General features: G+C 53.2%; 1 protein-coding gene across 4 annotated transcripts in view; it reads left to right on the top strand.

Annotated features, from left to right (window-relative positions):
- PNPLA7 (patatin like domain 7, lysophospholipase) overlaps positions 1-15226 on the top strand; it is a 79918-nt gene that overhangs the window by 14781 nt on the left and 49911 nt on the right. For 2 of the 4 annotated variants that reach the window (XM_073022133.1, XM_073022131.1), the window contains 4 exons: positions 8457-8585; positions 9560-9640; positions 11214-11340; positions 15075-15218. In XM_073022133.1, the coding sequence (XP_072878234.1) occupies positions 8457-8585; positions 9560-9640; positions 11214-11340; positions 15075-15218 (481 nt within the window). The remainder of the gene's footprint in view (positions 1-8456; positions 8586-9559; positions 9641-11213; positions 11341-15074; positions 15219-15226) is intronic. The other 2 variants (XM_073022134.1, XM_073022132.1) reach the window with 1 other exon arrangement.

Here is a 15226-nt window from a genome sequence, read left to right as displayed (position 1 = left end):
TCTGGAGTGGACACTGTTGGGGGGAGTCTGGGGGTGACCCTGCCAGGAGTGGACACTGTTGGGGAGGAGCCTGGGGGTGTCCCCGCCTGGAGCGGACACTGTTGGGGAGGAGCCTGGGGGTGTCCCCGCCTGGAGTGGACACTGTTGCAGAGGAGTCTGGGAGTCCTCCCGCCTGGAGTAGACACTGTTCTTGGGTTCGTAGCCACACCTGATGTCCTTGGGCTCCTACCTGCTTGCTTCACCTTCTCCAGAGAATCCTTGGTAGTCCACTGGCCATGGGGAAAGGCCATTTCCAGCCTGTTGGGGTCAGGAAAGTGACTTGGGTTGGCCTACCCCTCTCCCCATCTCCCCTGCGTGTTAGCCTGGTGCTGGCTCTGCAGTGAGGACCAGTCCTCTCTGTCTGGGTTCTGCACATCTAAGCCAAGTCTCACCTTCCCTTAGAGGGCCCCACCAGCCCTGACTCTGTCACTTGCTTTCATCAGCCGCAAAAATTTCAGTGACATTTTTTATCTACTCTTAGCTTTTGTCTTTATCCTTGGAGGTTTGTATCTTTTTAAGAGAGCAGAGATAAGCATCTATATTCCACAACGGGACGAAGATAAGCATTTACCTTCAACTTACCTTTCTTTTTTGGAGACAGAGTCTCACTCCGTCACCGAGGCTGGAGTGCAGTGGCGTGATCGCGGCTCACTGCAACCTCCATTTCCTGGGTCCAAGTGATTCTTGTGCTTCAGCCTCCCGAGTAGCTGGGACTACAGGTGTGCACCAGCACACCCGTGTAATATTTGTATTTTTAGTAGAAACAAGTTTTCACCATGTTGGCCAGGCTGGTTTCGAACTCCTGACCTCAAGCAATCTGCCCTCCTGGGCCTCCCAAAGTGCTGGGATTACAGGTGTGAACCACTGTGCCCGGCCCAACCCACCATTTTTAATGGGAGATAGGCTTTATTATTTTAATTTTCATAAAGTTGTTACAAAATACTGCAGATACACAAAAAAGCATGATGTTGCCAGGAATGGCGGTTGGACCTATAGTCCTGGCTGTTCGGGAGAGGAAAGGAGTTTGCTGAGCCTCGTAGTTCTCGGCCAGCCCAGACAACATAGTAAGACCCTGTCTCTAAAACAAGTAGGCCTGACACTGCAAACAGGCATGTCAACTCGAACCCAGGTTATATAGTTTTAACCCTGGTTAGCTATAACACAGGTTAGCTGCACACTGCTAACTCTGTCCACGTTACCCACGTGTGTGCTCTCATTTCGCCCTCTCTTTTCTTCAGAGATAGCCACTTTTCTGAATTTTCTTTGGTACTTATACAATATGTAGTATAATTTTGCTTGACTCTAAATCTCATAAATGGCATCACACCACAATTCCTCACCTTTCTTTTTTCTTTTTTTTTTCTTGAGACAGAGTCTTGCTCTGTCACCCAGGCTGGAGTGCAGTGGCTGGATCTCAGCTCACTGCAAGCTCCGCCTCCCGGGTTGAGGCCATTCTCCTGCCTCAGCCTCCCGAGTAGCTGGGACTACAGGCGCCCACCACCTCACCCAGCTAGTTTTTTTGCATTTTTTAGTAGAGACGGAGTTTCACCGTGTTAGCAAGGATGGTCTCGATCTCCTGACCTCGTGATCCGCCCGTCTCGACCTCCCAAAGTGCTGGGATTACAGGCTTGAGCCATCGCGCCCGGCCACCTCACCTTTCTTAATTTGAGCAGCATTGCAAACGTGAGATTCGTCTGCGTGAGTGGCTGTCGTGCTCATTCGGTCGTTGAAGCCACCGTTGATTTACCCGTGGCTGAGTGACAGCTGGGTTGGGTATGACTGCCGGCTGCTACATACAGCACTGCTGAGATCTGACGACGTGCAAGTGTGGGAGCCCTCGGGGACCCCTGCCTGCCAGGGGAGCTGCATGTCCACCCGGGCTTCCCAGCATCCAGCCTTTCCCTGTGGTTTTCACAGCTTCCTGATTTTGGGTAAGGTGGTGAGGGCATGGTTTTTTGAAGTAAACAAGTGCATTTGAAATGAAACACACAAAAGCCATTTTTAGCAACAGCTGCTAAGTTTTTATGCCTTTCCCCCGCCTGCCCTCAAACACACGCACGTGCTGTTCTCCCTGATTCCAGCGTGGAGATGAGACTTGCCCAGCCGATGCGGTTGGTGGGGGTGTCTCTCCCTGAGTCTGGAGCGGGCCGTGATTTCAGTCACTGGACCCTGGCTGTTGGGGTTGGCAGATGACGCCTCTCAACCATTCTGTGCTTGTGTTTCTTGTGGTGTGGTGTAGCTCTCTTAGGGAGGAACTTTCTCTACATAGAGGTTTTGAAAGGAACGGAACAAAATTCCAAGTGGAAGAAAAATTGCTGAGTCTCGGAGCTCGATTAGCACGTGCCAAGAGCTGAGTATCTGGTGTGCTCGATGTGCGGGGCCCACAGCAGGCGTGAGTGTCGGCCAGCTGTGCTTTGGAGCCCGTGCTTTGGAGCTGTGCCCGTGAGCCTGGTCTACACAGGTGAGCAGCCGCTGTTTGATTTAGTATCTGTGGTGATGTGTTAGGCATCTTCATTCTGGCTCTCAAAGAAGGAGATGAAGGTTTTATTTTTAAATAAAATGGGAGAGTTACAGTTCTGTTGTGGCAAGGTAGTGCCACACCAGCCTGTCCTGCTGATTAGTGAAAAACTCTGGACAAAATGCAGAAAACAGTCCTTGGAGGACTCTGAAAATAAAGCCAGGAGATTGCGGATGGGAATCAAAGCGTGGAGCCGCCACGCATGAGGGTTCTGCTTCCTGCTTTTTCATTTCCTTCTGTTACTCACGGCCTTGCCTCGATGGTAGCCCAGTTATGGAGCAAAACCCCTGATGGGGATCCTCCAAAAGCACCAGAAGGTCCCCAAGGGCCAGAGTGTGCAGATCTCAGGGAGGAGAGAGCCGGGGAAGCAGATGCACGGAGTTTGTCTGTGAACCTGTACAAGGCTCAGGACAGATCCAGAGCAGCATAACAAAGACTTTGAAACTGCATTAGGATTCAAACTTCAAGGCCGGGTGCGGTGGCTCACGCCTGTAATCCCAGCACTTTGGGAGGCCGAGGCGGGCAGATCACAAGGTCAAGAGATCGAGACCATCCTGGCCAACATGGTTAAACCCCGTCTCTACTAAAGATACAAAAAATTAGCCGGGCATGGTGGCGGGCTCCTGTAGTCCCATCTACTCGGGAGGCTGAGGCAGAAGAATCACTTGAATCCGGGAGGCGGAAGTTGCAGTGAGCCGAGATCATGCTGCTGCACTCCAGCCTGGGCAACAGAGCAAGACTCTATCTCAGGGGGAAAAAAAATACTCAAACTTCAGGCTGGTGCGCTGGCTCACACCTGTAATCCCAGCACCTTGGGAGGCCGAGGCAGGTGGATCACATGAGGTCAGGAGATCTACACCAGCCTGGTCAACATGGTGAAACCCCATCTCTACTAAAAATACAAAAATATAGCCAAGTGTTGTGGTGAGTGCCTGTAATCCCAGCTACTCGGGAGGCCGAGGCAGGAGAATCACTTCAACCTGGGAGGTGGAGGTTGCAGTGAGCCGAGATGGCACCACTGCACTCCAGCCTGGGTGGCAGAGTGAAACTCCGTCTCAAAAAACAAAAAAAAGATTTGAACTTCAGCTCAAATCTCAGACTGACTCCTGAGTGGGGCATGTGCAGGGCAGAGCAAAGCATCAGAACCAAGGCTTTGAAAACAGAGATTCTGGAATCCACCATCCACAGATACAGACTTGTGGTCTGAACCCAACCAGCTTAATCACCTGCTAAAACAAAGAAGGCAACATTCTCCGGAAAATTATATCCTAAATCCAGCCATTATAAATGATCACAATGGATACAACTGGTCTAAATACAACAACAAGACAGATTGTCAGATTGGATGGAAAGTCCAAGACCCAACTCTATGGTGTCTGCAGGAAAAACCCACTTTAAATATCAATACTTAGATGGAAAACAAAAGGTTGCCTAGTGAAGTGACTCAGACCTGTAATCCTAGCACTGTTGGAGGCTCGGGTGGGAGGGTTGCTTGAGCACAGGAGTTTGAGACCAATTTGGGCAACACAGTGACCCCGTCTCTACAGAAAATTTAAAATTAGGTTAGTGTGGTGCTGCACACCTGTGCTCCCGGCTACTCAGCAGGCTGAAGTGGGAGGACTGCTTGAGCCTGGGAATTTGAGGCTGGAGTGAGCTGTGCGTGAGCTGCTTTACTATAGCTCAGGTGACAGAGGAGCAAGACATGTCCTCAAAAAAAGAAAAAGGCCAGGCATGGTGGCTCACGCCTGTAATCCCAGCACTTTGGGAGGCGGGCAGATCACGAGGTCAGGAGATCAAGACCATCCTGGCTAACACGGTGAAACCCCATCTCTACTAAAAATACAAAAAAATAAAAACTAGCCGGGCGTGGTGGTGGGCCCCTGTAGTCCCAGCTACTCCGGAGGCTGAGGCAGGAGAATGGTGGGAACCCGGGAAGCGTAGCTTGCAGTGATCCAAGATCACACCACTGCACTCCAGCCTGGGCGACAGAGCGAGACTCTGTCTCAAAAAAAATAAAGGCTGGAAGAAGATATACCATGAAAGCCCCAATTAAAAGAAAACTGGAGTGGCTGTATTAGTATCAGACAAAGTCGATGTCAGATGTGATGAAGGAATATTAGCAGGGATAAAAAGGGACAACATGGCCAGGCGTGGTGGCTCACGCCTTTAATCCCAGCACTTTGGGAGGCCGAGGCGGGTACATTACTTGAGGTCAGGAGTTCGAGACCAGCCTGGCCAACATGGCGAAAACCCATTTCTACTAAAAATACAAAAATGATCTGGAAATCTCTTTTTTTTTTTTTTTTTGAGACGGAGTCTTGCTCTGTCGCCCAGGCTGGAGTGCAGTGGCGAGATCTCGGCTCACTGCAAGCTCCGCCTCCCGGGTTCACGCCATTCTCCTGCCTCAGCCTCCCGAGTAGCCGGGACTACAGGCGCCAGCCACCTCGCCCGGCTAGTTTTTTGTACTTTTTAGTAGAGACGGGGTTTCACCGTGTTCGCCAGGATGGTCTTGATCTCCTGACCTCGTGATCCGCCCGCCTCAGCCTCCCAAAGTGCTGGGATTACAGGCGTGAGCCACCGCACCCGGCCTTGGAAATCTCTTGAACACAGGAGGCAGAGGTTGCAGTGAGCCAAGACTGTGCCATGGCACTCTAGCCTGGGTAATGCTGGTATTAGAAGATAAAACAAATCTCAGATCAGTGACCCAAGCTTGTATCTTAAGAAGCTAGGAAAAGAAAAACAAATGAAACCCAAAGCATGCAGATGGAAGAAACTCATGAAGAGTAAGAATAAATGAGACTGGAAATGGAAAAACAGGAGAGAAAATCCATGAAACCAAAAGCTGGCTCTTGGAAAATGTCAGTAAAATGAAAAATCCTGTAGCCAGACCAGTGTAGAAAAGAAGAGAAGACACAAACTACAAATATTAGACATGAAAGAGTGCACATGTCTACAGACCCTACAGACATAAAAGGACTAACAAGGAAATCTTTTGAACAACTTTATGCCCATAAAACCAACCACACAGATTAAATTGACAAATTCCTTGAAAGACACAAACTACCAAAGTTCCCTCAGATGTAGATTATCTGAATAGCCGTGTCTCCACTAAAGAAATCCAATTAGTAGCTAAAATCCTTCCCACCTGGAAAACTCCGGATTTAGATGACTTCACTGGGGAATACTTCCCGAGATTTAGGATGTTAAGGATAAAATATGCTAATTTCACACAAACTTCTCCGGAAAAGTAGAAGAGCGACTATTTCCCAGTTTAGTTTTTGAGGCGAGCAAGACCCGAACGCCTAATCAGACGAAGACGTTACAAGAGAGGAAAATTTCACACCAGTCACTCATCATTGGAAACATACATATCCTCAATGAAATATTACAGATTTGAGTCCAGCAGTATATGGAAAAGGATAATACATCACGATCGGTGGGATTTATTCCAGGAATGCAGAGCTGTTTCAACAGTTGAAAATCAGTTGATGTACTTTTCCATATTGACAGACTAAAGAAGAAAAGCCATCTGATTATCTTAATAAATGCAGAAAAAGCATTTGACAAAATTCAGCATCTGTTCATGATAAAAACTCTCAGCAACCAGGAGAAGAGAACTTCCTAAATTAAATAAAGGACATCTGTACTAAAAAATGAAAGCAAACATCTTGCTTGATGGCAAAAGACTGAATATTTTCCCTTGAAGATTGGGAACAAGCCAGAGAGTGTGTGTATGTGTGTGTGTGTGTCTTTTTTTTTTTTTTTTTTTTGAGTCAGAGTCTCGCTGTATCACGCAGGCTGGAGTGCAGTGGCGTGATCTCGGCTCACTGCAACCTCTGCCCCCGGCCCCAGGTTCAAGCAATTATCCTGCCTCAGCCTCCCGAGTAGCTGGGATTACAGGCACCTGCCACCATGCCAGGCTGTTTTTTTTTTTTTTTTTTTTTTTGAGATGGAGTCTCGCTCTGTCCCCCAGGCTGGAGTGCAGTGGTGCGATCTCGGCTCACTGCAAGCTCCACCTCCTGAGTTCACGCCATTCTCCTGCCTCAGCCTCCCGAGTAGCTGGGACTACAGGCGTCTGCCACCACGCTCGGCTAATTTTTTTTGTATTTTTAGTAGAGACGGGGTTTCACCGTGTTAGCCAGGATGGTCTCGATCTCCTGACCTCGTGATTCACCCTCCTCGGCCTCCCAAAGTACTGGGATTACAGGCATGAGCCACCGTGTCCGGCCAAGTGTGTGTTCTTACCAATCCTGTTCAGCATCGTGTTGGAGGTCCTCACCACAGCAGGAGGGGAAGAGAAAGAAAGAAAAAGCATGCAGATGGGCAAAGAAAAAATAAAACAGTCTCGATTCACAAACATGATTATCTAGATTGGAAATCCCAAGGAATCTATAAGACAACTACTAGAACTTATGAATGAGTTTATCAACATACAAAAATAAACTGTATTTCTCTATATTAGCAATGAACAATTGGAAATTGAAATTTAAAAGTCACAGATTTATTTTTGTTATTTATTTATTTATTTATTTGTTTGTTTATTTTGAGATGAAGTCTTGCTCTGTCGCCCAGGCTGGAGTGCAGTGGCTGGATCTCAGCTCACTGCAAGCTCTGCCTCCTGGGTTTACACCGTTCTCCTGCCTCAGCCTCCCAAGTAGCTGGGACTACAGGCGCCGGTCACCTCGCCCAGCTAGTTTTTTGTATTTTTTAGTAGAGACGGGGTTTCACCGTGTCAGCCAGGATGGTCTCGATCTCTTAACCTCGTGATCCGCCCATCTCGGCCTCCCAAAGTGCTGGGATTACAGGCTTGAGCCACCGCGCCCGGCCACAGATTTATAATAGCATCCAAAACTGGGAACTTGGGAGTTCCCAGGCCACCCACACTTCTGACCAACTGGTTACAAGTTCAGGGATTCCTGTGACCCCCTCAGATTCAATATTCTAGAACAACTCACATTTGTACTACAAAGGATGAAAATTGGCTGGGCGCGGTGGCTCACACCTGTAATCCCAGTACTTTGGGAGGCCGAGGCGGGCAGATAACGAGGTCAGGAGATCGAGACCATCCTGGCTAACACGGTGAAACCCCGTCTCTACTAAAAATACAAAAAAATTAGCCGGGCGTGGTGGCAGGCGCCTGTAGTCCCAGCTACTCGGGAGGCTGAAGCAGGAGAATGGCGTGAACCCAGGAGGTGGAGCTTGCAGTGAGCCAAGATCGTGCCACTGCACTCCAGAGCGAGACTCGGTTTAAAAAAAAAAAAAGGATGAAAACCTGGATCAGTCAAAACAGTCAAAAGAAGAGACCCACAGAGTGAGGTCCAGCCATGATGCTCCCGCGTCCCTGAGCTGCGCCATCCTCCGTGCGCCATCCTCCATATGTTGGCAAGCCACCCAGGTGCCGAGGCAACAGACCGAGGGCACAAGCTCTTCCAGTATAATAAAGAAAATATATAGAGTAAGAGTAGTTATACTGGAGCCTCAGTGGCAGGTGGGAGTGGTTGGAGCTCCCCATAGTGAGTGCCCAGGCCTGGTGGGGTAGCTGCCTGTGGGCTTCCCCCTCACCCACATTCTGTTGTCAGCCAGTCCTTTGCTGTACATCTCTTGGACAGTCAAAATTGGCCCTGCACCCGGGCCGGGGGTCACCGCTGGGTTTGGGGCACGGTTCTCAGTGCTCTGTGTGGTGCTGCGGGGCCGCCCTGCACCCGGGCCGGGGGTCACCGCTGGGTTTGTGCAGCTGGTGCCAAAAGCAGCACTTTGCACGGCCCAGCCTGGGAAGGAGAATGGAGCTGTGTGACTGGGCAGCAGGCAGGGCCTCCTCCAGGGCTTCCAGCAGCCTTCGCAGTCCGTGGGGGGCTCGGCCGGGCCCGCACAGCGGGGACTGATGGAGCTGTTGTTACAGGGCCACACTGCACCTTACAAAACGGTCTCCGCCCGCGCGGCCATCCCGTCCACCATCCTCCGGCTTCCAGCTGCGGCTTTTCACGGAGTTTTTGAGAAATATCCAGAAACTCTGGTGAGGGTGGTGCAGGTGAGTCACTTTGTCAGACAACTCTTCTGGCTGTGGTGGGTCATCCTGGGGGCGCCTGGGCACCGGTTTGGGATTTGAGTGGGTTTATTGCCTATTTACTTTCTCAGTTCTGAGCTTTACAACCGTGAAGGTGATTTCACAGGAATAGAGAAATTGACTTCACTGGCGGGACTTACTGCTGGTGATGTGGGATTCTGAGTGGGTTTGGGAAGAACTAAGGTTATATTTTTAAAATTTGTAAGCTGGGCACAGTGGCTCATGCCTGTAATCCCAGCACTTTGGGAGGCTGAGGTGGGCGGATCATGAGGTCAGGAGATCAAGACCATCCTGGCTAACACCATGAAACCCCGTGTCTACTAAAAACACAAAAGATGAGCCGGGCGTGGTGGCGGCGCCTGTAGTCCCAGCTACTGGGGAGGCTGAGGCAGGAGAATGGCATGAACCCGGGAGGCGGAGGTTGCAGTGAGCCGAGAGAAATGGCTCCACTGCACTCCAGCCTGGGCGACAGAGCGAGACTCCATCTAAAAAAAAAAAATCATGTATATCTTACAATAAAAATGAATATTCACAACCTCAAAGAGGTCTTAAGATCCTTCACTACCCCCCAAAGAGATTTTTACATTTTTATTAAACTTCTCACTTTGGAGTAACTTCTAGTTTTATAGAAAACTTGCAAAAACAATGCAGTCTTCCTCCGCCCCGCACCCCCTTCCCCGTGACGTGAACGCCTTACGTGACCGTGGTGAGGTGTCAACACTGCGGCGTGTTTCACCCTGAGAGGGTTCGGTCTGTGCGGTCTGCTGGGTTTGGGGCACGGTTCTCAGTGCTCTGTGTGGTGCTGCGGGGCCGCCCTGTGCCCCGGGCCGGGGGTCACCGCCGGGTTTGGGGCATGGTTCTCAGTGCTCTGTGTGGTGCTGCGGGGCCGCCCTGTGCCCCGGGCCGGGGGTCACCGCACAGCTGGCGTCTTGTTGCAGATCATCATGCTGCGGCTGCAGAGAGTGACCTTCCTGGCTCTGCACAACTACCTCGGCCTGACCACAGAGCTCTTCAACCCTGTAAGTGGAAACCAGCTCACAAGCCCCATGTTGCTCCGGGCAGCTGGCGTCGGGACAGTTGTTAGCTGGCACAGCAGGTGCCCAGTGCCTGGTGGGGCAGTGCCAGCTGCAGCTGTGGTCATCCAGGTTGCTGGTCGTTAGGACTTCGGGAGGTGATACTTGGGCTGTGTGTATTTTCCTACCTTAAAGCACTTGCCAGTTGATTTGGAGGCTTGATTCTCCTGGGCCTTGTGTTCCAAAATCTCTGGTCCGTTGAGACTTGGGAAAGGTGGAATTCCTTCTCCGATGCTGGAGTTGTCCCTCTAGAGGCCCGCACGGCTGTGAGCGGCTGCCTGGTGCCTCTGCAGCTCTGGTTCAGGAGTCTGTGATGAGTCTTCCTTTGGTCACCTGTGTTCTGTAGGACATTGGCAGCACACACATGCTCATTCCCTTTCTGGCCCTGCAGGCTGCATACCGAGCCAATGGCCCTGTCCAGGAGAGGCTGCCCCCTCTCCATACCCGTCCCGTGGGGTCCCTACAGCCATGTCCAGTGGAGGCTGCCCCTTCTCCATACCCGTCCCATGGGGTCCCTACGGCCCTGTCCAGGAGAGGCTGCCCCTCCCCATGCCTGTCCCGTGGGGTCCCTATGGCCATGTCCAGGAGAGGCTGCCCCTCCCCATGCCCGTCCCGTGGGGTCCCTATGGCCATGTCCAGGAGAGGCTGCCCCTCCCCATGCCTGTCCCGTGGGGTCCCTACAGCCATGTCCAGTGGAGGCTGCGCCTCTCCATACCCATCCCGTGGGGTCCCTACGGCCGTGTCCAGCAGAGGCTGCCCCTCTCCATTCCCATCCCGTGGGGTCCCTATGGCCAGCACTCCCTGTGTGTTGCCCTTGACTGCTCCTCCTGTCTGAACCTTGCGGGGTGGAGCTGACCCTGAGCTGTGACCTGTTTGGAGGGCACAGCGTATTGTCAAGAGCACGAGGCTGTGAACCCCGGCTCTCCCTCCTCCTGTCAGTGTGACCCTGGGAGGCACTTGGCCGAGATGTGGGACGGTCCCCACCTAGCTGAGCTCTCGTGGGAACTGAGTGAGGCCAGGGTTTCATGCCGTGCTCCATCCCCACTGCCCGAAACAGTACCCTGATGTGCGGAGGGCTCTCTTCAGTCACGGGCAGGTAGAGCTCGGTTAGTAAATGGCCCAGCACGCATTAGTTTTCAATCTGCGCATTTCAGTTGGAAATTCTAATTCTGATGACATTTTAGGGCTTGTCATCTTCAGTTGTTGACATTAAGGGAATATGTTTTTGTTTTCTACATTATTTTTTGTTTTAATGAAGAGTATTAAGGTTCTGACAACTTGGGGCATTATGTTGACTTGATGAAGGGTCTGAGGCAGGGCCTAGGGTAAAAGCAGGCTGAGCTTGGTTGCTTTAAACAGACCGGTTCTTTTTGTGAATAACTGGATTGCCCGTCGCCTGAAATGCAGCATAAACTTTGCCTTGAGAGGCCCACACCTGTCACTCCTTTGAGGGGCCGACACCTGTCAGCGGGTGTAGGGTGTTCCTGGGGTGGCTCTGAACTTCCTTCTTGTGTCCCAGGAGAGCCAGGCCATCCCTCTCGTGTCTGTAGCCAGCGTGGCTGCCGGGAAGGCCAAGAAACAGGTGTTCTATGGTGAAGAAGAGCGGCTTAAAAAGCCACCGCGGCTCCAGGAGTCCTGTGACTCAGGTACTGTCCTGCACCAAGGAGGGCAACGTCCAGCCCCAGAGTCCAGGGGATCCTGCTCCCACTGCCTCAGGTCATCCCAGGTCATCTTGCACGTGCCCGAGGCCACCTCACACATCCCCAGGTCACCCCACACGCCCCAGGTCACCCCACACGCCCCCCGGGTCACCTCACACACCCCCCGGGTCACCTCACATGCCCCCCAGGTCTCCTCACATGTCCTCCAGTCTCCTCACGTGTCCCCATCTCCCATCTTCTCACACTTGTCCCCGTCTCCTCACACGTGTGCCCGTCTCCTCACATGCGACCCAGATGTCCCCAGACATGCCCAGGTTCCCTCACATGTCCCCGTCTCCTCACACTGTCCCCATCTTCTCACATGTCCCCGTCTCCTCACAGGAGACCTGGATGTCCTCAGACAGGCCCAGGACCCCTCGCCATCCATTCTTCAGTGGTTCTCAGAATTCTCCCTGCGTGCCTGGTCCAGCCCAGTGTCTGGTGGGGAGTGGGCTTCCCGCGTTGGTCTCTCACGTGCTGTTCTGAGCGCCAACTGGGGCGCCTGCATATGGGGAGAAAGCGGTCAGGTGCAGTGGGTACCGCATGAGTCACCCCTGGATGATCTGTTAACAGCCACCCTACAGATGGGGTGCGCGCTTGGTTTTTTATAGCTTATCATGTTCCCAAAAGAGTTGAAGTGACTAACAAAAGTATGTGAAATTAAATGAAGCAACACTGGTGAGAGTGGGGAGGGAATGGAGTGAGCAGAGTGGAGTGAGTGAGGGATGGAGTGGACAGAGTGGAGTGAGTGGGGGATGGAGTGGATGGAGTGGAGTGAGTGGGGGATGGAGTGGACGGAGTGGAGTGAGTGGGAGATGGAGTGGACGGAGTGGAGTGAGTGGGGGATGGAGTGAGGAGAGTGGAGTGAGTGGGGGATGGAGTGAGGAGAGTGGAGTGAGTGGGGGATGGAGTGGATGGAGTGGAGTGAGTAGGGGATGGAGTGGATGGAGTGGAGTGAGTGGGGGATGGAGTGGATGGAGTGGAGTGAGTGGGGGATGGAGTGGATGGAGTGGAGTGAGTGGGGGATGGAGTGGATGGAGTGGAGTGAGTGGGGGATGGAGTGAGTGGATGGAGTGGAGTGAGTGGGGGATGGAGTGAGGAGAGTGGAGTGAGTGGGGGATGGAGTGAGGAGAGTGGAGTGAGTGGGGGATGGAGTGAGGAGAGTGGAGTGAGTGGGGGATGGAGTGAGGAGAGTGGAGTGAGTGGGGGATGGAGTGGACAGAGTGGAGTGAGTGGGGGATGGAGTGAGGAGAGTGGAGTGAGTGGGGGATGGAGTGGATGGAGTGGAGTGAGTGGGGGATGGAGTGGACGGAGTGGAGTGAGTGGGGGATGGAGTGGACAGAATGGAGTGAGTAGGGGATGGAGTGAGGAGAGTGGAGTGAGTGGGGGATGGAGTGGATGGAGTGGAGTGAGTGGGGGATGGAGTGGATGGAGTGGAGTGAGTAGGGGATGGAGTGAGGAGAGTGGAGTGAGTGGGGGATGGAGTGGATGGAGTGGAGTGAGTAGGGGATGGAGTGAGGAGAGTGGAGTAAGTGGGGGATGGAGTGGATGGAGTGGAGTGAGTAGGGGATGGAGTGAGGAGAGTGGAGTGAGTGGGAGATGGAGTGAGGAGAGTGGAGTGAGTGGGGGATGGAGTGGATGGAGTGGAGTGAGTAGGGGATGGAGTGAGGAGAGTGGAGTGAGTGGGGGATGGAGTGGACAGAATGGAGTGAGTGGGGGATGGAGTGAGGAGAGTGGAGTGAGTGGGGGATGGAGTGGATGGAGTGGAGTGAGTGGGGGATGGAATGGACAGAGTGGAGTGAGTGGGGGATGGAGTGAGGAGAGTGGAGTGAGTGGGGGATGGAGTGAGGAGAGTGGAGGGAGTGGGGGATGGAATGGACAGAGTGGAGTGAGTGGGGGATGGAGTGAGGAGAGTGGAGTGAGTGGGAGATAGAGTGAGTAGAGTGGAGTGAGTGGGGGATGGAGTGGATGGAGTGGAGTGAGTGGGGGATGGAGTGGATGGAGTGGAGTGAGTGAGGGATGGAGTGGACAGAGTGGAGTGAGTGGGAGATGGAGTGAGTAGAGTGGAGTGAGTAGGGGATGGAGTGGATGGAGTGGAGTGAGTGGGGGATGGAGTGGATGGAGTGGAGTGAGTGGGGGATGGAGTGAGTAGAGTGGAGTGAGTGGGGGATGGAGTGGACGGAGTGGAGTGAGTGAGGGATGGAGTGGACAGAGTGGAGTGAGTGGGAGATGGAGTGAGTAGAGTGGAGTGAGTAGGGGATGGAGTGGATGGAGTGGAGTGAGTGGGGGATGGAGTGGATGGAGTGGAGTGAGTGGGGGATGGAGTGAGGAGAGTGGAGTGAGTAGGGGATGGAGTGGATGGAGTGGAGTGAGTGGGGGATGGAGTGGATGGAGTGGAGTGAGTGGGGGATGGAGTGGACAGAGTAGAGTGAGTGGGGGATGGAGTGAGGAGAGTGGAGTGAGTGGGGGATGGAGTGAGGAGAGTGGAGTGAGTGGGGGATGGAGTGGACACAGTGGAGTGAGGGAAGGACACAGTGCACACAGTGGAGTGACTGCTTAGCTTGTGTGCTAGGGAGCCCGTGAGGTGACAGCCACCTTTAAACACAGCTCTGGCTGATCTGCTTTTTCTCAGAAATGCATTTTATTATTATTATTATTATTATTTTATTATTATTATTATAGAGACAGGGTCTTGCTCTGTTGCCCAGGCTGGAGTGTGGTGGTGCGACCTTGGCTCACTGCCACCCCCACCTCATTGCCTGAAAGGGTTCTCCTGCCTCAGCCCACTGAGTAACTGGGTCCACAGGCACGTGCCACCAGGCCCAGCTCATTGAGTTTCATTTTTTAAGTTTTTGTAAAGATGGCATCTTGCCACATGGTCCAGGCTGGTCTTGAACTCCTGGTCTGAAGTGATCCTCCCACCTTGGCCTCCCGAATTGTTTGGATGACAGGTGTGAGCCGCCGCACTTGGCCTGAAAGTGCGTTTTAGAATATGTGTCATTGCCTGAATGGCATTTCTTTCACTGGATTAGGTCCGTGTGACTTGGTGGGGCAGCAGCTGTCCTGGGTGGGGTCTTGGCAGAGACCAGGGCTGGGGAGGGCTCATGGGCCTCTGTAGGTATGGACAGTGTCCAGGCAGGGCAGCCTCCTTCAGCCTATGTGGTAGGCAAGGCCAGGCTCCTTGTTTCACCCGAGGGGCAGATACAGCCCTGCGTGGCCCATCCCAGCTGAGCCCAGACAGCTCTATCCACCAAGGCACGCCCTGAGAATGGCTGGCGGGCAGCCCCACCTGGATGGAATTTGCCTTCAAGGCACTTGGCCCACAGCTGGGCAATCAGGGCAGCAAGGCCTTGGAGGGGGGGAGGGGGGATTGGGGTAGGGATGGAAGGGGCGGGGAGGAGGGATTGGGGTGGGGAGGGGAGATTTGGGGAAGGGGGATTAAGTTGGGGACGGGGGATTGGGGCAGGGAGGGGCCAGGGCTAGTCAGAGGCTGGCCCAGCAGATGCAGATGACCAGGTCGCCTGAGGGCTGATCCAGAGCGTGTGCAGGGGCGCAGGGCACTGTGGGGCACACCAACTGCTGCTGCTGTGGGGACCGTGCTCCCTGCGTGGCCCCGACTGGGCCGCACGGGACGCCAGGGAGTGCGTGCAGACCCAGGTTGCTCACAGCTGCCTCCCCAGCAGATCATGGGGGCGGCCGCCCAGCAGCTGCTGGGCCGCTGCTGAAGAGGAGCCAGTCCGTTCCTGCGCCTTCTGTTCGCAAAGAGATCTTGGATGAGCTGGAGAAGCCCGGGGCAGGTGACGCTGACCCTTCAGCCCCACAAGGTAAAGAA

Source organism: Chlorocebus sabaeus, chromosome 12 (genome assembly GCF_047675955.1).
Source record: "Chlorocebus sabaeus isolate Y175 chromosome 12, mChlSab1.0.hap1, whole genome shotgun sequence".
In the NCBI taxonomy this organism is placed as follows: Eukaryota; Metazoa; Chordata; class Mammalia; order Primates; family Cercopithecidae; genus Chlorocebus; species Chlorocebus sabaeus.
Note: the sequence above shows the minus strand (reverse complement) of the source record. Positions and strands in the feature narration are given on the sequence as shown.